Here is a 26651-nt window from a genome sequence, read left to right as displayed (position 1 = left end):
AAAATAGACTACTAACACGAGCCCTTTGTAGCTTTCTTGTTCATGTTTCGTGTTCGTGTTTCGTGTTTCCCTTGAGTCCCAGTCCTTTTCCTGCCGGGATCTTTTACGCTTGGCTAAAACCGGTATCATAGTGACTTGGGTATCCCCGTGTTTTGGGTACCCCCGTACCCAAATCTTTAGTGTTTTGAGTATCCCTACTGGGGACACCCAAAACACTGAAAGCATAAATCTGGTGCAAGTGAAATCATCCACAATTCTGCTCAAAACCCATTAATCTTCTTACGAAGCTTTGTCTCATTCTTTTTAACCCTTTGAGCCCAAATTACGCACATATGCGTAATTGATGGTCGTGCTCTTTGTACCACTTGTGACGTCATCAATTTAAATGTCATCAGATATTCTTGATAAGCAGATAGCAGTACTAGGCTAGGCCTTTCCGCACAATGGTCACGTTTAGGTATCGACGACATTCCGACCTCGAAAATCGAAAAACAACGTTATCAGTTTTGGTGCAAAAACGGTGGTAAATTGGTCCACTACGCCTATGATTAATCAAAATTGAGAACGGTTAATGACAAAAGTCCAAATTTTGGCTTATGTGCATGCCCGGAATTGAAATATTGCTCAATTTTGTACCTAATCCTCGAAAAATCTCTCCTTTTAGTAAAAAAAGTTTTCTTAGCAAAACTTAGGCTTATCTAGCGTCATGCCAGCTAAAAACCCCAACTAAACAGTTAAAAACGATTTTTTTTTTTGGCGAAAGTACCTTATTCAAAGGGTTCAGGTCAATACTTTTTCAGATCTTTGCCTACTAGCTACAAGCTAATAAAGAACGGCTTAAATAAAAAAGACGTGGAAAGATTGGTATAATTTAAGGTCAGCCACGTTTGATGTCCTTCCTTGAAAGGTCGTTTCCCACCTAAATTGGTTCAAAAGGCAAAAAAAAAAAAATTGTACGAAAAAACATCAATGGAGTCCAACAGAAATATCAAAAAAACAACCGGAGTCCCCCATCAGGGGCTGAACGCCATGCCCTTTCGAACCAAGGCTCGGAAATGTAACCACTGGGTTACAGGGTGACTCCTCGAAGTGGGTAGCAAATTTAACGGTACCTATATGCACATGAAATGTAGTTTTTATTGACAGCCCAAACTTGATTTGGAATACGTGTTTTCAAATTTCTAAAAGACCTTGCTTAAGCTATAGAATTTTTTTCTAAATCCATTTGTAAATCTTTCCCAAATAAAAACAACTGTACTTTTGCAGATCTTTGCCTACTGGATACCAGCTAATAAAGAGCGACTTAAATGAAAAAACACATGGAAAGATTGGTATAATTTGCGGTCAGGCACGTTTGATGTCCTCTATTAAAAGGTCTTTTCACACCTAAATTTGTTCAGAAGGAAATAAAAAAAAAGATTATACGAAAAAACATCAATGGAGTCCAACAGAAATATGAAAAAAAAAAAAAAAACGCGGAGTCCCCCATCAGGGGCTGAACGCCATGCCCTTCCGAACCAAGGCTCGGAAATGTAACCACTGGGCTACAGGGGGACTCCTTGAAGTGGGTAGCAAATTTAACGGTACCTATATGCACACGAAATGTAGCTTTTATTGAAAGCCCAACTTTGCTTTGGAATACGTGTTTTTAAATTTATAAAAGACCTTGTTTAAGTTATAGAATTTTTTTCTTAATGCATTATTAAATCTTTCCCAAAAAAAAAACTGACCTCGAAATTAAGATCAGTACTTTTGTAGATCTTTGCCTACTGGATACAAGCTAATAAAGAGCGACGTAAATGAAAAAACACATGGAAAGATTGGTATAATTTACGGTCAGCCACGTTTGATGTCCTTCCTTGAAAGGTCTTTTCACACCTAAATTTGTTCAGAAGGAAATAAAAAAAAGATTATACGAAAAAACATCAATGGAGTCCAACAGAAAAAAGAAAAAAAAAAACGCGGAGTTCCCCATCAGCGGCTGAAAGCCATGCCCTTCCGAACCAAGGCTCGGAAATGTAACCACTGGGCTACAGGGGGACTCCTTGAATTAGGTAGCAAATTCAACGGTACCTATATGCACATAAAATGTAGTTTTTATTGACAGCCCAAACTTGCTTTGGAATACGTGTTTTTAAATTTATAAAAGACCTTGCTTAAGTTATAGAAGTTTTTTCTAAATCCATTATTAAATCTTTCCCAAATAAAAAAAACTGACCTCGAAATTAAGATCAGTCCTTTTGTAGATCTTTGCCTACTGGATACCAGCTAATAAAGAGCGACTTAAATGGAAAAAGACATGGAAGGATTAGTATAATTTACGGTCAGCCACGTTTGATGTCGTTCTTTAAAAGGTCTTTTCACACCTAAATTTGTTCAGAAGGAAATAAAAAAAAGATTATACGAAAAAACATCAATGGAGTCCAACAGAAATATAAAAAAAACGCGGAGTCCCTCATCAGGGGCTGAACGCCATGCCCTTCCAAACCAAGGCTCGGAAATGTAACCATTGGACTACAGGGGGACTCCTTGAAGTGGCTAGCAAATGTAACGGTACCTATATACACATGAAATGTAATTTTTACGGACTCCTTGAAGTGGGTAGCAAATTTATCGGTACCTATATGCACATGAAATGTAGTTTTTATTGACAGCCCAAACCTGCTTTGGAATACGTGTTTTTAAATTTCTAAAAGACCTTGCTTAAGCTATAGAATTTTTTTCTAAATCCATTAGTAAATCTTTCCCAAATAAAAACAACTGACCTCCCAATTAAGATCAGTACTTTTGCAGATCTTTCCCTACTGGATACAAGCTAATAAAGAGCGGCTTAAATGAAAAAACACATGGAAAGATTGGTATAATTTGCGGTCAGGCACGTTTGATGTCCTTCCTTAAAAGGTCTTTTCACACCTAAATTTGTTCAGAAGGAAACAAAAAAAAGATTATACGAAAAAACATCAATGGAGTCCAACAGAAATATGAAAAAAAAACAAAAAAGGCGGAGTCCCCCATCAGGGGCTGAACGCCATGCCCTTCCGAACCAAGGCTCGGAAATGTAACCACTGGGCTACAGGGCGACTCCTTGAAGTGGGTAGCAAATTTAACGGTACCTATATGCACACGAAATGTAGCTTTTATTGAAAGCCCAACTTTGCTTTGGAATACGTGTTTTTAAATTTATAAAAGACCTTGTTTAAGTTATAGAAGTTTTTTCTGAAATCCATTATTAAATCTTTCCCAAATAAAAACAACTGACCTTCCAATTAAGATCAGCCCTTGCAGATCTTTGCCTACTGGATACAAGCTAATAAAGAGCGGCGTAAATGAAAAAAGACATGGAAAGATTGGTATAATTTACGGTCAGCCACGTTTGATGTCCTTCCTTTAAAAGGTCTTTTCACACCTAAATTTGTTCAGAAGGAAATAAAAAAAAAAGATTATACGAAAAAACAGTGAATGAAACACGAGTGGAAGTTTGGGAGAACGAGAAATGCTGTGGGAACACGAGCCGCAGGCGAGTGTTTTCACAGCTTTTTCGAGTTCTCCCAAACTTTCACGAGTATTTCTATGACTCGATTGAAACACGGAGAACATGTTTTCTATTTCTTTTAGAAAACACCGCGACGAAAAAGAGAAAACAGCTTGTTTACTTTGATCATCAAAATGAAAATTCTCTTTGCTGGCGCCATCATTACGTCAACAGCTCGTGCTAGTTTTTGTGTTTCCATCGAGTTATATGGCTGGTTTGCAATGTCACGCCATCAGAAATAAAAATCATAACCATTCAATGAATTAAGTCAAGAAGCTGGGATATGAAAGATGATTGATATATAAACAACCTCGCTAAGATTTAGGTCTGTGCGGTTTTTCATTCTCCCGTTATTCGGAGAAGTGTTTCACTCAAATTTATAGAGCTTTGTATGGAGTCGCCATGTTTGTGCCCCTCGGAGGGACACAAACATGGCGGCCGTAAAGTGACAGAAACATCTGTCATCGAGTTTTGCCATTGAAACGAAAATTTATTACTCTAGAGCTCCGAAACATTGAAATAAACACTTTTTATAGAGCACCAACTGTTTAGTTAGCAAAAACTTGAGCAATAACTCATCTTTTGACCTACCCAAGAGCCTTATCGGGCCGCCATTTTAATGTCACAAAACGCATAAACTTGGAAATTCAGACATGCTCTATTACATAATGACGAACCCTGTCGAGCTTAAACGTTGCAAAACATCAAGTTATTAAAGGGTCTTACATCTGATGAAACTAACACTTCAGAGGGATTGGTAATTTCTTAGGGCTGTTTTCTAAAGAATAGATAGTAGCGTAGCCAATCAGAGAACGGCATTCGTGATAGAACGCAAGTAGATTTATACTAAAACTCGATAGAAGCACGGTACATGTTTTCTATTTCTTAAAAAGAATAAAATTTTTGGGCACTCTCCACTGCGCGCCGTACAGAGCTCCTCGAATTTGCCAAATATTCGCCATTTTGATGGGAAACAAAGATAGCGACGGTCGCATCTGTAACCAATATACGGCCAGATACAGTCAGTGCCGCAGCAAAGGGAGGGGCCGAGGGGGCCCGTTCCCCGCCCCCCCTCCCGCCCTCCCGCGCCAGCTTTTTTTTACCCCAAAAGTAAAACCAGACATGTATAAAATGTTGAAGACCATGACCAAAAGCTCGCGAAAACGATGGCAGTGGACGGGGATACAGACTTGCAGCAGTACAAGCTAGAACCCCAGCTGTCCCTGCTTCCAGAAATGGTGCAGACAGACACCTCCAGATTCGACATCGCTGATCTACTGGACTTTTTTTTTCTCGTAAACTCTTATTGCCTTGCTAAGCTTATGCTTGTCACGCCAGCTACCAACGCCGTCAGCAAGCGTTCCTTCTCCGCCTTAAAGCGGCTCAAGACTTACCTGCGCTCAACCACGTGAGAGACCAGGCTCAACCATCTCATACTTCTACTTGTCCACAAGGAACCGGCAGATGGTATTGGCATGGTGGAGGTCGCCAATTTGTTTGTGGGGCAAAACCAGCGGCGCAAGCACTTGTTCGGGACGTTTTCACAAAACGACATGTCGATGAAGTCTCCGTTTGCATCTAAGGCAACTCAGACAGTTAAATAACGAACGAATACCTGACACTTGCTTGAGAGACAGTCGATCGGTTTTGTTATTTTGTAATTAACTTTGCAATTGTTATACTTTCTTCAATCTGCATTGCTTTGCTGAGACAGTGTAGGAAGTAATTCGCGATATGCGTAAATTACAAATAACTATTGGAGAACGCTGGAAATAGCATTTCCGAACCTCTAGATTTCAAAATTTTCTGGGGGGATGCCCCAAGACCCTCATAGCGGCTCGCGCCTTTGGCGATCGATTCTGTGCCCCCAGTTTTTTCCCCTTGCTATGGCACTGAATACATGAAGCGCAAATGCTTGGAAATAAAATAATCTCCACTACAGGTCAAATTGTAGATTTTAAATAAGATTTTCCTCGGTTTAGCCGTCTCGCCTTTTAAATAGTACCAACGATGATTACCTTCCCACCATTGATGTGCAAATTACTGTAGCCGGATGAGTCTGTGTTGCTATGGGTCGGCCGACTACTACATTAAACAGCCTTCTGTAAATATACGTTCTGGGCAAAATATTTGCTCCTTTACCTGAGGGAAAAAATCTCCACTTAGCCTCTCAGTAAAGCTTTCCTTTAAGTTTGGGAGCTTCTTTCATTCCCACGATCCAGTAACGCAACGTTTATTTTCAATGATTCACATGTTCGTTTCACTTAATTGAATTAAGACGAGATTTTGTCCAAATCCTTCTCTTCATCTTTTTTTGACAATTCAAATGAAGCACAGGCGTTTGCAGGCCCTTTCACCCCAGCAGCAATGTCACTGACGTCACTGTCACAATGTCACTCCTCGTGATCAACGTAACAAACGCGGAAATTTTGCTCAATTTCACCCCACCCCACCCCTCCCATACAGTGCCAAATTCATCACCCTATAAATTTTAAACAGCGTGTGAACTCTCATTTCCACGACGCACTACAAACGCAATATATACTTTTCAAGCCGCATTTTAATTTCACGTTAATTCAGTTACATATAATTGCTGGTTTTCAGTGTCACACAATTCAAAATAGATTAAAATAAAAATCAAAACCGGTCAATAGATTCAGTCCAGAATCTGAGAATTGAAAGAAGGTAAATATGCAGACTCTCGCCAAAATTCTGGTCACAGGAATTTTTCTTATGCGAGATATGCGGAGAAATTTTTTACCCAAATTTATAGAGATTTGTATGGAGACGCCATGCTGGTGCCCATCCGTATGGGCACCAACATGGCGGCCGGAAACCCACAGAAACATCTGTCACTGAGTTTTGCTACAAAAGCGTGAATTTATCCCTCGAGGAACTCTAAAACATTAAAATAATACTTTTTCTAAGACATGAACTGTTCAGATAACCAAGTTCTCCGAAATAAGTCACCTTTTTTAACCATCATGACAGCTCTCTAGGCATGTAAATGCCGCGTCACGCAAAAGCTTAGAAATTCAAGCGTAGTGTTTCACAAAACCAAGAACCCATTCGGAGCGAATATTTGTATGAATATTAGTTTTCAGCTGCTCTTATACATCATTTAAATAAAATCTCAGGAAGGTCAATAGTTTTGTAGTTCGAATTTTAGTGACGTCATGTGAAAACCAGCAATATCTTCCCCCCAATTCATTCGTCCTTATTGCATAGAGTGCCGGTTAAGTAAAGTAATTGTTCTCTTCACGGATTGTCACAGACTCCTAGTTAACCCTCAAGATGATTTTTGCGGAAAGAGGTGCGGATAGCAAAGTATGAAAGTGCAACAATAAAATCATCGATATGAGCTCTTATTTTTGTTTTTTGTTTTTTCACACAAGGGTTGAAAAGTTTGATAAATCTCGACTAAAAATTGTGGTTGTGGTGCCATACACAGTTCACAAGAAAAAGACATTTTTCTGAGTTTTTTATCAGAGCTCATCGAGTACAGAATTCCTTCCGCTCACTAAAATAGGTTTTAATCACTTGTTAACGCTCCTCCCAATCTTCAGTGCTGAAAAGATACAATGACTGTTAGGACAAACTGCTTTGGCTTCTGAAAAATCTCTCACCCGAAAGGTTGAGAATTTCTACACTAGCCCCTCATTTTGACCTTCTCTGGATCCACCAGCGCATAAAATTATTGTTGAATAATGTATCAATTAAGTAAAAAAATCAACACCTCCACTGGGCATACCTGGGGCATTTGATTCGCTAAAGTGACCAGGGACGGGGGAATTTTACAACGTTGCTCAAAATTTATAGGGTGATGAATTTGCCACTGTATGGAAAGGGCGGGGTTGGGTGAAATTCAGCAAAAGTTCCACGTTTTTTACGTTGATCAAGAGGAATTCTAACGGAAAATCATGTCCGTCAGTGACATTGCTGCTGGTGTGAGAGGGCCTGCAAATTAAACGACGTGTGCTTCATTTGAAGTGTCAAAAAATATATAATGGCATTTTCAAATCACGTAGATTTGTGTTCTATAAGTGATTTTTTTAATCACGTGAAGGGCCATTTGATCGCCTAATATGACATTAAGGTGAGGCATTTAAGCACCATTTGTGGCCCGGGAAATTTGACCCCGAAAATTATAAAGGTAAAATGCCTGCACATGCTGCTCACATATAAAACTTTTCCTGCCCTTCACATTATTTTTGAGAATTGCCTTTCTATGCAGTATTCCTATGTATAAGTCCCGACGGAGGAGGGGTGGGGGGGTGGTACTCCCAGAAAAATTGGGTCGGGATGTGCGGTCCACTTTCCATTTCTGGCCTAAATCCGCGATTTTTCCCACGCTATTTATGACCTGAAAAAGTAGCTTCTTTTAAAAAACATACCCAGTTCAAGACTAGAGTGCAAAAACCATACCCTATTTAAAGCCAAAATCTGCAATTTCCCCCACCCTATTTATGACCTGAAAAAGTAGCTTCTTTTAAAAAAAAAGCATACCCAGTTCAAGACTAGAGTGCAAAAACCATACCCTATTTAAAGCCAAAATCTGCAACTTCTCCCACCCTATTTATGACCTGAAAAAGTAGCTTCTTTTAAAAAAAAAAACATACCCAGTTCAAGACTAGAGTGCAAAAACCATACCCTATTTATGACCAATAGGGCTGAAAACCCTACCCTTTGTGGCCCCACATATCTATATGGCCCATATAAGGGAGTACTCCCCCTCCCATACTGTGCACGTTTGTTCTGCGGCATTTTGTAATAACTACGCATTTTGTAATAAAAGTTGCAGCATTTTGTAATTACCTGCAGTATTTTGTATTAAATGCAAACGACGCATTTTGTAATAAGAGCTGCAGCATTTTGTAATAAATGTCAGTCTACGCAATTTGTAATAACGTGGTGACGCAAATTGTAATAAGTATCTTCACACAATAATTTCACCAAGCATACAGATTGGCTGGATTCCCTTCAACACTGGCTTAATATAGTTTGTCAAGTGCTCTTTTTTAGCAGATATTGGGAGCTAAACAACCCACATACTTCTATGCAAATCTATATTTTCAATAAGCATGTGGCATAATTTTAGTCTGAGAGGTGTATAAATTTTGGAAAATAAAATTCTCAATTCCTTAAAAATTTCCTAAATCTTCATAATGGAGAATGGAATACCACCAGGTGAAATAGTTCCACCCATTGTCACGTAAATGTTGACGTTTTATTACTTTCTTTTTCGTGAACCTAACTTGATTCCAAGACTCGGACAAAAGTGAGAAAAAAGAACTTATCTAAAAAATCGCGTGCATCTACTGTACAAATACCCATGCAGATACTGTACTCATATTCAGTTTAAAAAATCCTGCAATAATATAATAACTGATTTTCCATCAGGATGGTGTTGAAGGGAATCCAGCCAATCTGTATGCTTGGTGAAATTATCGTGTGAAGAGACTTATTACAATTTGCGTCACCACGTTATTACAAATTGCGTAGACTGACGTTTATTACAAAATGCTGCAGCTCTTATTACAAAATGCGTCGTTTGCATTTAATACAAAATACTGCAGGTAATTACAAAATGCTGCAACTTTTATTACAAAATGCGTAAGGTATTACAAAATGCGTAGTTATTACAAAATGCCGCAGAACACACGTTACATTGTTTCCAGGCTTTGAAACAAAATTCTTTCCGCTGTACCCCAGCGAAAGTAAACCCATGCAAAACTTTTTTGAACTAAAGTGTAAGTCCAGCGGCATAAATTTTTTGGTAGTACGGTAATTCTCGAGAAGAGAAGGTTTTGGAGGAAAGAGCAAATCTCGTCTTAATTCAGTTAAGTGAAACGAACAAGTGAAGCTTTGAAAATAAACATTGCGTTGCCGCATCGCGGGGAATGAAAGAAGCTCCCAAATTAAACTTAAAGGAAAGCTTAACTGACAGGCTGAGTGGAGAATTTTTCCCCTCAGGTAAGGAACAATTATTTGCTCTAGAACGTATATTTAAGGAAAGCAGTTTAATGTACTTGTCGGCCTACTGAAAAGGGTGACCGACAGAGCTATTACTCATCCATCTGACTGAAACTTGGCGACGAGCAATTGATAACAAATTAGTCGTGGGCGCCGTATTCATAGACTTCCAGAACGCGTTCGCTTGCGTTTCACACCCAAACCTTCTTCACAAGCTAGAGCACAACTTTGGAATCACGGGAGACCTACTGGCATGGCTATGAGAACGGGAACAGTACACTGTAATTAATGGCATACCCGCTGAGAATACCAAAGTTGCACATGGCATACCACAGGGCTCCGTACTTGGGCCAATACTCTTCGCTTTATACACAAGCGATCTACCGAAAGCAGTCAACATTGCAACGACGTTCCTGTATCCCGACGATACTACCATGTACTGCGTTGGAGAACTGGTGGACCAGGTCACAACAATGCTGAACAAAGCTCTAGAAGAACTCGCCCTTTGGTACAAACAGAACTCCCTGGTACCACACCCCAAAAAGTGTTAAGGAATGATCCTTAAAAGAAATCATTTCATTGGTCTTCTAGGCAGTTTAGAAATTAACCAGCAACTCATAAAATGGACTTAAAATGGACAGGCTAATTTTTATATGGTGTGCAAGTATTTGTAAGAAGGCTATCCTGGCAATACGATCAATAAGCCGGATGAAGAAATATCTCTCACATGACAATCTCAAATGTATCGTGAACGCTTTTGTCATTTCACGCCTGGATTACTGCAACAGTATACTTTACGGCATCCCTAAGCTTGAGCATGATAAACTGCAGCGAATTCAGAACATTGCGGGGCGACTGATTACTGGAACTAAGCGGAAAGAACATATTACTCCCGCCCTCAAGGACCTGCACTGGCTTCCTGTCAAATCACGCATCGTTTTAAAGATCCTACTATTAACCTACAAAGCCCTTAATGGTCTTTCACCAACCTACTTAACTTCTCTTTTTAACGCCTATAAACCAGCTCGTTCTCTTCGATCATCTGGCCAATTACTCTTACAAGTTCCGGACGTGAAAACATGTACATACGGTCAAAGATCCTTTTCTTTTTACGCCACGAAACTTTGGAATGACCTACCTTTTTATATCAAACAGTCTGAGAGCATAGCGATTTTTAAAAAGAACTTTAAAACATTTCTTTTTTATAATAGTTTTTAACCTAGTCATAGATTTTAATAATTGTATCTTGTAGTTAGGTTTTTATTCTTTTTAATCATAAGCAATTGTAAGCGCATTGAGAATTCTAAATGCGCAATAAGAACCTTATTGTTATTATTATTATTATTATTATTATTATTATTATTATTGTTATTAACACTAAGACACGTTATAGCCAAAAAACGAGCCCGATTGAACAATGGCCACATATCGAATAGTTGGTTTGTAATTTAATATGACGTGAAACTCGATTTGCGGAGAATGTGGTGAAACCTTATCAAAGAATGCGTTTTCTCGTAGCAAGAAGTATCATCTAGAACAGAAAAGTAGGCATAAATAAAGTGTCAGATACTTCTCCTTTTAACTTAGTTTCTTTCTTCCCGATGTTATAGCCGGGCTTAACTACTTATGCAAAGACATTTACGCGAATGCCAATTTATGCTAATTATCCTGCTATCTTTCGCCAGCGAGAGTGCGAAAATCCGGCCGTATTTTGAGAAAGGAACCCCGAAACCTTTGAAAACTCGTTAATACCTTATCACAAATTGAAAATTAAGATTGGTTTCATTTTTGACCGTGGCCGCGATTATTGCATTTTGCTCGAATTTTCTGTGCACTTGCTCTAAATTTGTCACAAAAATGAAGGGTTTAAAAAGAAAATTAATGCAAAATCTGGATAAACAAACCGTCCAAATTTGATGAGCAGCAGACCTAAAATTTCAGTTTGATTACCTTGGGATACATCAAAATATTTCACGCTGAAAAACATGGTAAGGAGTGGAGTGGCCAACTGTGAACTTGAGCTTTTTGTGGGATTACCAAACTAGAATGTACAGGAAGATTCAGGTATTAAAATAAACCTGTTCAGGCGGTGGAAAAGGAAGCAAGGAAGACACATGCGTGTGACCCAGTGCTGTGTCTGTCCGCAAGTTAAGTCTCACAAGACAGACAACATAGCACTGTAGCACAATACAGTAAACAATAGCTCACACTAGCTGAACATGCACTGACTGAGCAGGACATTCTTCAATCCATGATCGGGTTCTATCAACTTTACTACGTCCTCCTACCAAGACTGTATTGAGTGTGCATGATAAGAGTTTTTTGAAGATAAGAGTCCTATTCGGTTTTCTGATGGAAACGTCTATGAGTCCTATGTCTTAAATGATAAAACCACTGCCGGTTATCTAGAACAGATCGGGCCTTGTGTAATTTAAGGCAAGCGATCTAAGGGTGAAAGACCTCGCGAACGACCATTGGCTCGCTTCAGTGGCGAGTTCAAAACGTGATGTGTGCATTTTAAGAGGAATACCTCGGGGGACTCCCATATAAAACGGACGGGGGTGCTCATCGGAGATTTTGAAAAGAACCCCTAAGAGTTTTTTTGTTTTTTTTTTTTTTCAATTTCTTTCTTTTTCTTCGTTTCTTGTCATTCACATTTTACCTGTCAAAGACTGTAATTCAGGCAGTCGAGAGCTTGTATTTTTTCAATCGTTTCAGCCAGAGATCGTTCAATAAAGTTTTTACCACGTAGCATTTTTTGTTGGAAAATGTAAAGTAAGATGGGTAAGAATTTTTTTCCCACATCCTTCCTAAAAAAGGCTCATCTTCACTTCGGGCCCCCTAACCCCTTCCCCCCCCCCCCTCCCCATTCATCTTCACATACCCCCCTCAACGCCAACTACAAAAACCTTTTGTACTAAAAAGGAAAGGAAAGTTGTAAAGGTGGTTGAGGTGTTTCAAAGAGGTGGATGTTCACTTTGCTAGTAATTAATTCTTGATAGAAAAACGACAAATAAACCAAAAGAAGACAAATGGATTTTTTTTCACGCTTCTTTTACAACAATCTGTGGGGTTTTTGAAAACAAAACTGATCCAGACTAAATGTATGTCAAACCCAATAATCACGCGTGAAATGAAGATTCATTTTAACCCTGAGTTTATTCGAGCTTAGAAGCAGCTCTAGTAGTTCTACTACAGTTTTAATGCTAAATTTCTCCACAAAAGTTTACGGTGTAAATTGAGAGAAAATCTTGTTTGAGTTTCTAATTTTCTCTCGGTTGTTGATAATAAATGTTTCTATGCTTTAGCTGTTCCTGTGGTGCTCAGATCTGCTTGATCGAAACGCTTTATTAGGCTTTTTGGACGACAACACAGCCGCCGCAAAACCAGCAATTGAGCAAACGCTTTTTGCGTCGTCGGGAAACTGTCTGATGGGCAGAGCAGTCCTCAGACTCCTTGAAATGAATCTTCAGTCCTACCCTGCACGTCCCCATGTTATCTAGGTGCCTGAATTTAACTTCCTTTTTAAACGTGTTCTATGCATCTTTCCCGAGAAGTACAACTTGTATTTTTAGTGATATTTTTCGCTACAGTCTATCTTATGTTCTGTGTCCTAATCTTGTACTCTATTCAGCACGCAGTACAACATGTATTGTTAGTGATATTTTTCGATGCAGTCCCATGATCTTATTTTCTGTCCTAATCTCGTACTCTGTTCAGCACACAGTACAACATGTATTTTTAGTGAACTTATTTTTCGCTGCAGTCCCATAATCTTATTTTCTGTGTCCTAATCTCGTACTCTATTCAGCACACAGTACAACATGCATTTTTAGTGATATTTTTCAATGCAGTCTAGCTTATTTTCTGTGTTCTAATCTCGTACTCTATTCAGCGCGCAGTACATGTATTTTTAGTGATATTTTTCGCTGCAGTCTATATGTTTTTTAAGTTGTTGTCTCGTACTCTATTCAGCGCGCAGTACAACATATATTTTTAGTGATATTTTTCGTTGCAATCTATCTTGTTTTCTGAGTCCTAGTCTCGTACTCTATTCAAACATGTAGTTTCAGTGATATTTGCGCTGCAGTCTATCTTGTTTTCCGTGTCCTAGTTTCGTACGTTCTCAGCACGCGGTACAACTTGTATTTCGTTGATATTTTTCGCTCAGTCTATCTTGTTTTCTGAGTCCTAGTCTCGTACCCTATTCAGCACACAGTAAAACAAATATTTGTAGTGATATTTTTCGCTGCAGTCTATCTTGTTTGCTAAGTTCGTCTCGTACTCTTTTAAGCACGTAGTACGTGTATTTTCAATTATATTTTTCGCTGCAGTCCCATGATCTTGTTTTCCGTGTTCTAATCTCGTACTCTATTCAGCGCGCAGTACATGTATTTTTAGTGATATTTTTCGCTGCAGTCTATGTTGTCTTTCGTGTCCTAGTTTCGTACGTTCTCAGCACGCAGTACAACATGTATTTACAGTGATATTTTTCGCTGCAGTCTATCTTGTTTTCTAAGTTCGTCTCCTACTCTATTCAGCGCGCAGTACATGTATTTTCAGTGATACTTTTCGCTCAGTCTATCTTGTTTTCTAAGTTCGTCTTCTACTCTATTCAGCACGCAGTACATGTATTTTCAGTGATATTTTTCGCTGCCATCAATCTTGTTTTCTGTCCTAGTTTCGTACGTTCTCAGCACGCAGTACAACATGTATTTTCAGTGACATTTTTTGCTCCAGTCTATATTTTCAGTGCTATTTTTCGCTGCAGTCTATCTTATTTTTGGAGTGCTAGTCTCGTACCCTATTCAGCACGCAGTAAAACATATATTTGTAGTGACATTTTTTGCTGCAGTCTATCTTGTTTTCTGAGTCCTAGTCTCGTAGCCTATTCAGCACACAGTAAAACATAATTATTCGTAGTGACATTTTTCGCTGCAGTGTCTTGTTTTCCGAGTCCTAGTTTCGTAGTCTATTCAGCACACAGTAAAACATATATTTGTAGTGATATTTTTCGCTGCAGTCTACCTGATCTTGTTCTCCGAATTCCAGTCTTGTACTCCATTCCGCACGCAGTAAAACGTGTACTTTTAGTGATATTACACTGCAGTCTATCTTGTCTTCTGAGAACTTTTCCCTATCCTCCTCCCTCATCTTCACTTCGCGCCCTATAACCCCTTCCTCCCCCATCATCAGCACACTGCAGAAAAATTTTGTAGTAAAAAGGGAAGGCCAATCGTAAAGTTGGTTTAGGTGTTTTAAAGGAGTGGATGCTCTCTTTGCTAGTAATTGTTGACAGAAAAACGACAAATAAACCAAAAAGGCAATAGGAGACCAATGCAATTTTCAGGTTTCTTTTATAACAATCTGTGGGATTTTTTAAAACAAAACTAATTCAAACTAAATGTGAGCCAACCCAATAATCACTCGTGAAATGAAGATCCATTTTAATCTTGAGTTTATTCGAGCTTAGAAGCAGTTCTACTACAGTTTTAATGCTTAATTTCTCCACAAACGTTTACGGCGTAAAAATGAGAGAAAATCTTGTTTGAGTTTCTACTTTTCTCTGCGTTGTCGATACTAACGGTTTCTATGCTTTAGCTGTTGCTGAGATGTTTAGGGTTGCCAGTTTCTGATGGCTTGGGACGCTTAGAACGTTAACGACCCCACAACCTGAGCACCACCAGCAATCGAACCACCGCTTCTTGCGTCGTCGGGGAACTTTCCTATCGGCAGAGCAGCCCTCAGACTCCCTGAAATGAATCTCCATTCCTACCCTGCACATCCCCATGTTATTCAGGTGCCTGAATTTAACTTCCTTTTCAAACGTGTTCTGTCCATCTTTCCCAAGAACTCCTGGTAAGGGTGGAAAAATATAATGTTACCACACTGACCTACTTGATTTCACAACAATCGGATATTTTCTGTTGGCCAGTGCCCAGTTTATTTCCGATCTACAGGGATCAAGTAAATTATTCCTATGGAAAAATGACCCGGCTACAGTTTCGTAACGGCCCAACTCAAACTTCTCTAAATCTGTGTGTGAACTATTGCTTCTGTCAACATGAATTCAGCATTGGTCGTGGACTTTCAATTCCAGTTGTCTAATACCACTAATCATGATAGAACATGGCAAATAATTCCACAGCAAGCAGCTACGGTCTTCTGTTTCACGACTATTAAGGTTTACAACCGAGCCCCTTGTACTCTTACGGTGGTTTTTTTTGGTTAGTTCTGTTTCTTTCCTTGTCCACTTTAGTTAGCAACTAGAGAAAAGCAACATTGTGTGGAAGGTTTTGTTTCTCATAACACATTCTGGAGTAAAGTTAATTTTCATAGTTACAATCACGTTATCATATATCAGGATCATTCACTCAGTTTGTAGCTAGCTCTTTTTACCTGGTAACAAATTGTCCCATTCTTGTTCAACCGTCGTGATCTGGGTGCAGTTAACTACCTTGTAGAAGAAGTACGCTTTCTGGAAGAGAAAAAAACATATGACATGGTCTTTTTTCAAAACTTCGAACGTAGTAACTTAACAATGAAATAATATAATTACGATAACTCTAAATAAGGAAATAAGACGATTGCACCCTATTTTCCTAGGAATGTTTTTTTTTTCCGGCCGAGGCTATATATTGTTATTTTTCTGTCGATTTTAGGCTGAAAATATTCTTGTGAATGCTCTTCGATCATAGCGTATTACATTTCTGTTTCGAAATGTATTTGATGCCTGGATGGCGTTAAAGTAATTTTGGAGTCACCCTATATGACGCGCATAACCTCTTGCAGAAACGCCTCCCAGCATCGAACATACGGCTAGCGCTGTTTTTGTTGCTTTTTGGCTAGTTTTGCCTTTGAGAGAAAAGAAGAATTTTAAACGGTTTAGTTAAAACATATAATTGTATTGTATTTACAAATTTTCAACACACAAAATTATCTTCTTTCCGAAATCTCGGCCTCGAGTTAGTTATTCTTAAGACATTCTTAAAATTTCGCAAATTTCAGCCTCAATTTCTTATTAAGCATATTCTCATAAGAAAGAAAGAACGTAATTCGCGCATCTTGTTATACATATTGATTTGAAAGTATATACACATTACTGACAAGCTTAGCCATTTCACATTCACACTTAGAAATCACGCACAGAATAGCAATAATACCTCGTATTCTAGTTTGCCATTATCAGCATTCTGCCTCTGCTTCATGGTAACTTCCTTTTGTATCCATGACCCATGAGCTTTGCCTTCTTTAGCATTGCATGCATCTCAGAATCGGAGACTCGAAAGTTTCGATTGAAAATCTTCATTTGCAGGAATTCTTGTGTTTCGGCATCTGTCAATGTAAACATGACGAAAAACGTTACCGACATAACGCCGCATTACTACTGAAACAAAAACAAGCCCACAAGGACTGAGGTCAACTGACAAATCATCTTCATCTGAAATTGAACTTCAAAACTTCTGCCTTGACTTGCTCTTCTTTGACTCAAACAGGGCTGATTTACAAGCAAACCAAATTATGGCAATTTATAGCCACGGCTTAGGAAAATGTACTATTTTGAACCACGATTAATATTAATGCCATTCAGAACACGAAAACTTACACGTAACTCAGCCGCGTAAACAATCTATCTATTATGTTTTCTGCTTTTCACTAGCGACACCGTTTGTTCAGTGATTATCTGCCTTCTGAATTAATCTTTGGTCACAACATTTAGAGAAAGAAATCGAAAAGAGCGAATACTTTTGAGAGGTATTTTCCTTGAAAACACTTACGTTTTGAGACATGCAGCGAGTAGTTTCGCAAGCCGTCGCTCGGTCTTGTCACAACAACAACAACAACTTTATTTGTACTCAGCTAGAAATTAGAAATTAGGTGAACATTCCGATGGGGAGCCCGCGGCCATAGCGAAAGGACTGCCGATGGCAGGTCTCTCAACCGCACGACGAGCAAAGATAACTAAATAACTAAATAACTAAATAACGAAACATGCTTGAGAAAGCTGAGGTTTTGCATAGCTTGTTCATAGCTACCTGATTATTAGGAAAGAGTAGTTTTTCCGTTTGCCGCGCCTGCACGACATTTTATAGGGGGACTTGTCTCTCCCACAAGATCAATGGTCTAATGATCCCCCCTTACAGGAAGGAAAGACTGTCCGAAAATATCCTTATTATTCACAGAATAAGAAGCGAAATCGCTAATTTCACGTTGGATTCGCATTAAACAAGAAAATGACAAAATACTTTCCCGTATTTTCACAATATTAGTTAAGTGACCAAAATTGGGCACCTTCAAAAAGCTTAACCATATCTGAAATAAAACTTCCTTCTGAGAGAAAGCACGAGGAAAATGTAAAAAACAAACAAACAAATACGTGCTTCGAACCTAGATTCCTAATTTTCAACACCATGCCACCAAAACCAATGTCTATAAGATATAACATGTCGTATAATGGTCTCAATATTTTTACAAAAAATGCTTATTTTTTTAAATCAACCACTGCACTGCACAACTACCTAACCGAATCGGATGCCTGGACATACAGCGAAGTTAGTAAGATGCTTTATTTAAACACGATGAGAATGACAGCACTATATGCTTGCGGGGTCGTGTGTAACTAACTAGCACCTAAGTAACCTACAAGTAAAACTGGGTAAAGTATATCAAATGCATAATCTCGCTTGAAAGTAAAACCAATACAGTAAATAATATACTTTTATAATTTGGAACAATTTAAAATTCAAAATCGGACATCTTCTTCGCTACCGACTATGCGGCGGATTAAGCTGGTAAAACTGAATAAGTAATAAAACTTTATTTTAAAACTACATTAGCATTAGAATGCACTGCATTTAATACGGGTGTAAAGAGATTAATGAGAAATGCATTTCTCCGTTTGGCCTAGTTTGGCCATGTAGATTATCTGATATCACTAGTTTTGGTTCTTGGAAAAGATTCCGGGATGCGAAAAAGAAAACAAAAACACAAGTAACTCTACTACTATACAAACCAGATGAACTCAGTGCGTATAGCAGATGTTTACAACCGCAGAATGATCTCGAAAAAGCCAGAAAGAGCTTCTCCTACTGAATTTATTAGCATTGACTTCATTGGTTCATTTCCGTTAAAACAACTCTGAGAATCCTCGTTGACAGAAATGAAACAAACCCCCGGTTCTTGCAAGTCTACTGAAAATGCAAGGCTGCAAGGGGCTTAAAAAATCCCCTTCTACTATCTCGGGAGGCAGTCAAGAGATTAATTAAATATATCATTTCTTTCACTTGCATGAAGGCTTATTGATTTATTATTCCAAGCTCATAGAACGAATCACAGAACATACTTTACTCAATATCTCGGGTCGGCATATAAAACCTTCGCCCGCTATGAAAGACGATTTCAATATAGAGTTAAAAAAAAGTACAAACGCAACAGGAAAAATTCTACGGCGCGTGGCCCGCCCAAACCTCTTCTAAACAAGCAGCTAAATATAGAATGGATTTGCCTCAGTCATACTACGATGATACATAAAAACACACTCAATTTGCCAGTTTTTAGTCAGTTGACAGTAGGAAAAACTATCCTTGCAAGCAACATAATTTAAAAGTGTTTCTTTTAGCGCTGCGTTAAGAAATACTTCTCATAGTGCGGTAAAGTTCAGTTGATTCCCAAAATGATAACGAGAGTTTCATGGAGACCCGTTTCCGCATTGCTCAAGGTTACTCAAAAGACGCTTTTCAACCTAGTTTCACTGCCAATTTCTGTAAATAAAGTCTACTGACAAAATTTTTAAAATTACTGAAAATAAAAATTGTGACGAACGTCACGTTGTTTCTGAAGATTGTTATCGGCGATTAGTTCTGAATTCAAAAGGAATTCTTTTCATTCTTTTTTTTTTTTTTTTTTTTGGCAATATTACACTAATCTTGCTTGTGATAGCAGCGCTGGATTATATGCGCTCGTCGGTCCTGTTTTAATATCCGACGAAGAAAATACAAACTATGGCGCAAAATACTCAGTGAACTCCTCGGACAATGTTACGAGGAGAAAGCAACGTTAACCGGTAACAAACTTTATTTTGCTTTTCTATGTCTGTTGCGAAGGACAAACGTGAAGGGAGAATCAATTTGTTCTTTGAACGACTGGAAGTATTCGTCTGTAACGATTTTTTTTTCTGGTCTTGACAACCACTAATCTAAATCAAGAATAGAGGAGTAAAATAAGAATTTTCACTTGATTTTTAATTTTTTTTTATTTTGTCAACGTACTGAAAAAGCACTACTAATGGAGAACGTATAGATGCAAATCTTTGGCTAAAACGCGTTTAGTAAAATGAGTTTTTTTGGTTAGATCAATAAAGACCACAGACAATGTTTGTTCTTTGGCTTCAAAGTTTATCAAACGGCCGTCTTTACAAAAATCCTAAATAACATAGTTAATTAGCAACAATACTTACGGTATTTCTGTGGACGCAGCAACGTAGGGAAAAAAGAAAAAATCTACTTTGGTACTTACCGCACTCAATAACTTTCATCTCTTGTTTCTCTTGGTAAGGAAGGCACGTGTAAACATGCTGCAAGACCCAATTACCTCAGTCTAATAATGAGATATTCAGCATTAGTAAAAAAAATAGTATAGCATGGATTGTTAAACAGACACAGAATTAGAAATAAAACTCTATTGGCTAATTAAAAGAGCTTTGCGGTAGAAAAACCAAAATACCAAATGCCTGACAAAGTTAACAACAATTAACTATAGCCACGCTGTCAATCGAAACGCAACTTGAACTAGATTCCTTTTTTTCTCAGACCTTCTCAGTTTCGCTCCTCTGCCCCACGCTATTCGCACTTGGTTTTTAAGCGTCACAGACAATCACATTTCTCTCTCGGAGCACGACCCGTATCTTTCGCTCGGCGAAAGATACTGCTTAATCAGCGCTCAAATTGGTTAAAAGATTACTTAAACCGCCAAGCTACGCAAGCTAAATCAGGAAGAACCTTTTGAATAGGCAGTAAATTAGCAATAAAAATAAAACTGAAATATGCATTCGCACCGACTGGACTTAGAAGATTTACTAAGCTCGTTTAACGATTGCGGAAAAAATGTACTTTCTCGGTTGTATATTCTTGTAGATTACTTTTAGTCCATTATTCACCGAGCCCGCTCAATTCTTGGAATCGGCCCATGGGGGAAGAGAAAATATGCAACTCGTCTAAGCGGACCAGATTGTTTCATGCGCACAGCTTTCCTCATTACACTTTTTTTTTCTTCTATAGGAATATATTTTATTAGAATATTGAAGCTGAAATTTAAGAATATTTAAGGATAAGAACCGAGGCTGAGATCTTGAAAAGAACATACTTTGGGTTGTTGAAAATTTGTAAATACAATACAATTATATGTTTTTAACTAGATCGTATAAATTTCTCTCTTTCTCTAAACGGCTAAACTAGCCAAAATAAAAAGAAAAACAGCACTAGCCGTATGTCCTATTCTAATAACACTTCTGCAAGAAGTTCTGTGTCGTATTAGGCTTCATTGCCTGCAGTCTGGCTCCAAAATTACTTCTCTATTGATACAAGAGTGTAAAGTCACTATGATGCCATTAAATACTCAAAATTCCCTTCCTCGTTCTCTCCGCTGTTTCACGTGGAAAACAAATACAAGCACGTCCCTTTTGGCTCGTCATCACATGGAATAGAATGACAATTTTGCTTTGTTAGGTTCTAAATTGCTATCACCTTAGCTACTATGGTAGTCGATCGACAATGACTTGTTTCGATTTTCTCTTGCTGCCTCAGTTGCACCTCAAAAACACTAGCGTGAATGCTCAGAACTGTGTAAAATTGCATCACATCAACAGCGTAGTCGTCAAGTTCATTTTGGTTCTGAATAAAATTGTAAACAAACCTCCGATCAACAAGCGCGTGCTCTCTCATTTGAGAAAATAATGTAGTCTTACCTTCTTACTTATTATTAAGTGGTGACAGTTGTGAGTCCTCATCACGATAAACTATTTCACCTGTTGCGTCGCTCTCATTGATCGTACATGTATAAGTAGCACGCAGACAGTCTACGTGATTTGAGCATCTTTCAAACCAAGATTTCCTTTTTCAAGTTGCTCATTTAGACTGTCAATGTTTTTGTGCTTGTGAGGTACGTTATTTTGTTGTTGTTGTTGTTGTTGTTCGTAGATAAACTTGAAAAAAATATCTGACAAGCATAACTCAAAACGAACTTCCTGGTCCCATCCCTTTTCCCTCGAGACTGACACAAATTAACAAAGTCCCGCGATTCCTGTATTGAAATACATGACTCTCATCTCTTGACACAGACTTCCCGTCCCGCGATGATCACGGAAGTAGCAGTTATTGGTTAATTTGGCAGAAAATGTCGAAGAAAAACCAATATTTACTTTACAAGACGTTTTGTTACAACTAAACAATTACAGTCTAGAAGTTCGGTCGAAAGTTTCCGCTTGCTAAATAGAATAGATACAACTACAGAACTGCTCCTCACTGGCTTTTGTACGCCATCATTTTTATATTGTTACGAATTTCAGTTTCTTCTTACTTAATATAGTCGGGGTTTTCGCTCAAAGCACGAAAACTGACGTATTATTTTTCTGAGTAAACAACTTTTCTATGTATCTACACGTAGCTGAATTGTGAATAACTTAATTAAGCAGCTTTTCAATTTTACAGTGGTTTGACAGGTATAAAATTCACTTTTCGCCAAATTATGCGTTAAATGTATTCACTTAAATTATTAAATTGCGCCGATTCGCGGAAACCATTTTCAAACCAATAGTTTTCCAATTCTCTATCACGAAGTCGAGGTAAACATATCTCTAGGTGAAGGATTCAAGACAAAGAAAATTTCAGCTGGTGCACTATCAGCTCTCTAGCATGCTCTTGTAAGATTGCAGTGTCCCTACACTTTCTGCTGTGAGACTCGCACAAACAAAATCATTTGAAAACTCATGGCAATAACTATTATAGGGTTACTCAATAAGCTATAAACAGTGATCAGAGAGGGTCTGCTAAATCTGCGAGCCAGCGAGCCATGCGAGCCACGGTGCGAGCCATGCGAGCCACGCGAGCCATGCGAGTCATGCGAGCCATTTTTGCGAGTATCTTTTTTTTTTCTTCGATCGGTCTGGGAGGTCGTCGATCATTTCACCAAGAAACATCTAGCGCCCGACTATCACTAAATTAAACTACCGCTATAAACCGCCCGCTCGTCATCTTGAAAGCGGAGATGACCCTGGGGACGAGTATAAACGGTACAACCTCGCTCTTAGGGTACTCTCTCTTTCCCTGGGAAATTAATTTTAAATTTATCTACAAAAGTGCCTAAAATTGAAATATTCCCAGAAAAAGTCCTAATCTCGCTTCGGTTGCCAGAACTATTGTTAGTGCGTCAAATATGAAAAATGCTCTAAACATCTGTACATCGTGCCAAGTCTTGCGTCATAGTAATGGCTGCCCTGAGTTGGACGAATTTTTTTCTTTGTTTCATATTTTTGTTATGTGTAGAACGTATAACGTAGTTCTGTTTCTGAGATTTCAGCCGTGAATTTGATCGTTGGGTGAAAACTGTTAGCCGTTAGAAGGAAATCTCTTATTTTGTCTTTACTTGTGTTCCACATAGATATGACGTCATCGATGAATCTTTTCCAAAAGATGGGTTTCGTGTTGCTTTGTCTGAGCATTTCTATTTCTATTTTGGCCATAAATATGTTAGTAAAAGCTACGGCCATTTTCGTTTTCATGGCTGTTCCATGAGTTTGGAGGTAATCTTTTCCCCCGAATTGGAACGAGTTTTCTTGTAAAATCAGAGTGAGTATTTCTCTTAAATACCTAGGAATTGGAGGGTTCTCGTGATAAAACTCTTCGTATGCTTCGCATACTGTGGTAATACCCTCTTCCTGTGGTATGTTTGTGTAGAGGCTGGTGACGTCCATTGAGACAAGAATGGTGTTCTTAGGTAGTTTAGTCTTCTCGATGAAGTTAAGAAAGTCTGCTGTATCTTTAAGGTACGAGGCTTGTCTTTGTGCTATCGGCTGAAGAAGGTGGTCAGCAAAAGATGAGATCCTTTCTGTAGGGCCGTCATACCTAGATATAATAGGTCTACCGACAGGTGTCGGTTTGTGAATCCTTGTAAGTGTGTAAAACACTGGTATTCGCGGAGGGTCGGGCGTAAGGGAGAGCCATTTGGCCGTCATTTCGTCTGTGTGGCCTTCTTGAAGTAGCGATCGAATCAATCGATGAACGTTTTTGGCCGTGGTGTCAACCATAGGTTTGTCGAAGGGTCGGTATGTATATCATCAAGTTGGACTTGACCCTCGTTGAATTTATCTGTTCTGTTCATTATGACAGTTGTGGTACCCTTATCGGCTTTCCGTGCATTGTGAGGCATTTGTAGCTATTTGATTTTTTCAGCTTGGCTTCTGATTGGCCGATTCAAAAAACGTCTTGGTGACGGTTTGTGTAGTCGCTGCAAGAATTTAATACGTGTATTGCGATCTTATTCATCTTGTTCCGTTGCTCTTGTTCTTGTTCTGATTGGCTAATTCAAAAAACGTCCTTAGTGACGGTTTGTGTAGTCGCTGCAAGAATTTAATACGTGTATTGCGATCTTATTCATCTTGTTCCGTTGCTCTTGCTCTTGTTCTCATGCGAATATAAATGTAACATAAAAATTCTTAACATTTGTACTGTGGCTAACATGACACGCATGACTCGCATGGCTCGCATGGCTCGCATGGCTCGCCCCTTGGCTCGCATGGCTCGCTGGCTCCCAGGTTTATAAAACTCGATCAGAGATACTGACAACTGAATGTGCAGCTTTGAAACAGGCTGATTGAAAACATTTTTGTTAACATTTTACGCCTTGTAGTCGAATGTAAATGAGATGATTAAAAACAAAATATGCATTGTAAGAACACCGAAGATCTGTATTATCTTTCTTAATATTAATGGAAAAAAAACCCTTTCTACAAAAAAATTGACCCATGCTTCTTGAATGTTACCCTACATGAACATGTTCAGCAATTAAATCAAGAGCTCTAAAATTCTGGAGTAATGCATGAATTGACAGTCTAATGGAGAATTGGGAAACAATTAACATTTGGCTAGTCTCTGCCATTAGACTTTCCATTATTTTATGAACATTTTCACTGACTACTCTTTTATACTCATCAGCTATTGTTTGAATCCATGTAATGCAACTTTGGTCATTTGGTTGTGTGTTCTCAAAGGAGACGGGTGTCTGCCTTGATTCTCAATCAACTCAGTCTGTATTTCTTTGCTGTAAAAGCGGAAGTAGCCTCTGCAATGTGTTCGGAAAGAAAAAACGATTCCCGAAGCAGTAATTGGCCTGGTAGAATTATGCACTCTAGAATCTATATTTTGACACAGTCAACAACATTAGCCATGTCAACACTGAGAACAGAAACAACAGACTGAATATCAATCATATATGTAGTTTTGGTTGGGCTACCTAAGATTTTTTTCTGTTCATTTTTTCCTTTTCTCTTTCTACAATTTGTTGTTTGTATGTTGTCATCTGAGAATAACAAAATAATAATTATTATTATTTTAAACTGCTTCCACTTGAAATATAGATTTCCATCAGCAACTAATTAAATTAAGTCCCCCAAATGGTATACACTGAAATGGCTCGAATTTTTCTTAAATGTAATCTGATGTTAAAATTTAGTCTACCTCTGTTTTATTACAAGGCAATATTCCAATCCTAGGTTATGCTGGGATTTACACAGCAGAGTGTCATAATTATCTTCACTTGATAATAAATTTAACTTTCCCCTTGCAGGGTCTTGATTGTTATTGTTCACTTTAACGGGCAGATCATCTGACATGTAACACCTTTATTTTCTGCAGGGTCTTACTAAGCACTTGTAATGTCACAGTACTTAGGAACATCCTACATGAACACTGTAGTGCTATCAGATACACCAAGCTGAGGTACAGAGTGATCATAGCACTATGGCTAAACTAGGCTCCATGTCAGAAACCACAGTAGGGTTTTAAACTAGTGAACTACATGCATGTGGAAATACAGCCACCCTGCACCAACGAAACGCATCAATTTGGAACCCAAAATACATTATAGCATTTTTTGAACATTTTTTTTTTGTCAATCTGCAACTTCTTCAAAAAACCTATTTCACATACCGGAGTCAATCCTCTAACAGACAAGGTCTACTTCGGCATCTCTTAATTGTTTAACATCTGAAACCTGACTAAACGTTCCTTGATTAATCAACTTTTACTATTTTTTATAAAATGTTCTTTCATCTGAATGTGTTGTAAACTAGAAAACTGAAAGGCAGAGAAAGATTTTCCCAAATTACTTTGTTATAGGTGCACCTTTTATGAGCCATGATTTCTTGCTAATGCATGAACTACATGTAAGATGACAATATACAATAGCTCACAACAGCACTGCCTGAGTTAACTTTGTTTCTTGGCATCCTGCCCTGTGAGAAATCTGCTTATCCATTTCAATGATACATTGTTAATTTATAACAGTCAAGAATAATTTGTACATTGTATACACACATGCAAAACTTGAAAGCAGTAATCTGCAACATGCATATCCAAGGTGGACCAAGAAATCAATTTGAGTTTCTACAGATGAAAAGCATATTTTTGCAAGTTTGTTGCAAAGTTGTTGCAAGTTTTTTGCAATTAATTTTTGTAAGCATGCATCAGATCTAGACAGATATCTCTTCTAAATTTTGCCTCCATAATAAACTATATCATGCAAAATGTTCAAAAATTCTTTGTCTGTCATGATTTCTTGGTTTAACTACCAAAACGTTTTATGGCACCAACACAAGCACAGTGAAAGATGGTAAGTTTGCAAAATTTGTAGCTCTCTTTGCTTTGTTGCCAATTTTTCCTGCATTACATAATTTTGCTTCCCAAGTAAAGGTCCTTAAACCTGTACAGTTTCTACAAATTACATGTATTTGAAGAAGTTAACTCTCAATAACTCACAATTAAGCTACAATATTATTTTATCACCATTGTTGCAATTAAGTTGTAATTTTTTTAAAAATGTAATTTGATCCAGTGAACTAAGAAAAACAACCTGCAAAATGTTTTAGGCAGATTTT

The 26651-nt window shown here is 38.2% G+C and overlaps 1 protein-coding gene and 1 pseudogene across 2 annotated transcripts in view; both read right to left on the bottom strand.

Moving 5' to 3' along the window:
• Window positions 1-13962: 13962 nt before the first annotated feature.
• The window catches only part of LOC145495045 (uncharacterized), a 30429-nt pseudogene continuing 17740 nt past the window's right edge, over window positions 13963-26651 (bottom strand). The window contains exons 2-5 of the transcript XR_014050367.1: window positions 20021-20101; window positions 16669-16840; window positions 15905-15983; window positions 13963-15361 (exon numbers count right to left, since the gene is read on the bottom strand). The product of XR_014050367.1 is annotated as an uncharacterized LOC145495045 (transcript). The remainder of the gene's footprint in view (window positions 15362-15904; window positions 15984-16668; window positions 16841-20020; window positions 20102-26651) is intronic.
• Window positions 23034-23804, bottom strand: LOC145483596 (uncharacterized). Its single transcript, XM_081462161.1, has one exon. It carries the CDS (start codon window positions 23802-23804, stop codon window positions 23034-23036), a length of 771 nt encoding a protein of 256 aa, XP_081318287.1.

This window comes from Orbicella franksi, chromosome 1 (genome assembly GCF_964199315.1).
Source record: "Orbicella franksi chromosome 1, jaOrbFran1.1, whole genome shotgun sequence".
NCBI lineage: Eukaryota > Metazoa > Cnidaria > Anthozoa > Scleractinia > Merulinidae > Orbicella > Orbicella franksi.
This window is presented reverse-complemented; position numbering and strand designations above follow the sequence as displayed.

Coding starts and splice junctions, on each gene's coding strand:
- LOC145483596 (XM_081462161.1), bottom strand. CDS start 23,804: ATGGTTGACACCACGGCCAAAAACGTTCATCGATTGATTCGATCGCTA.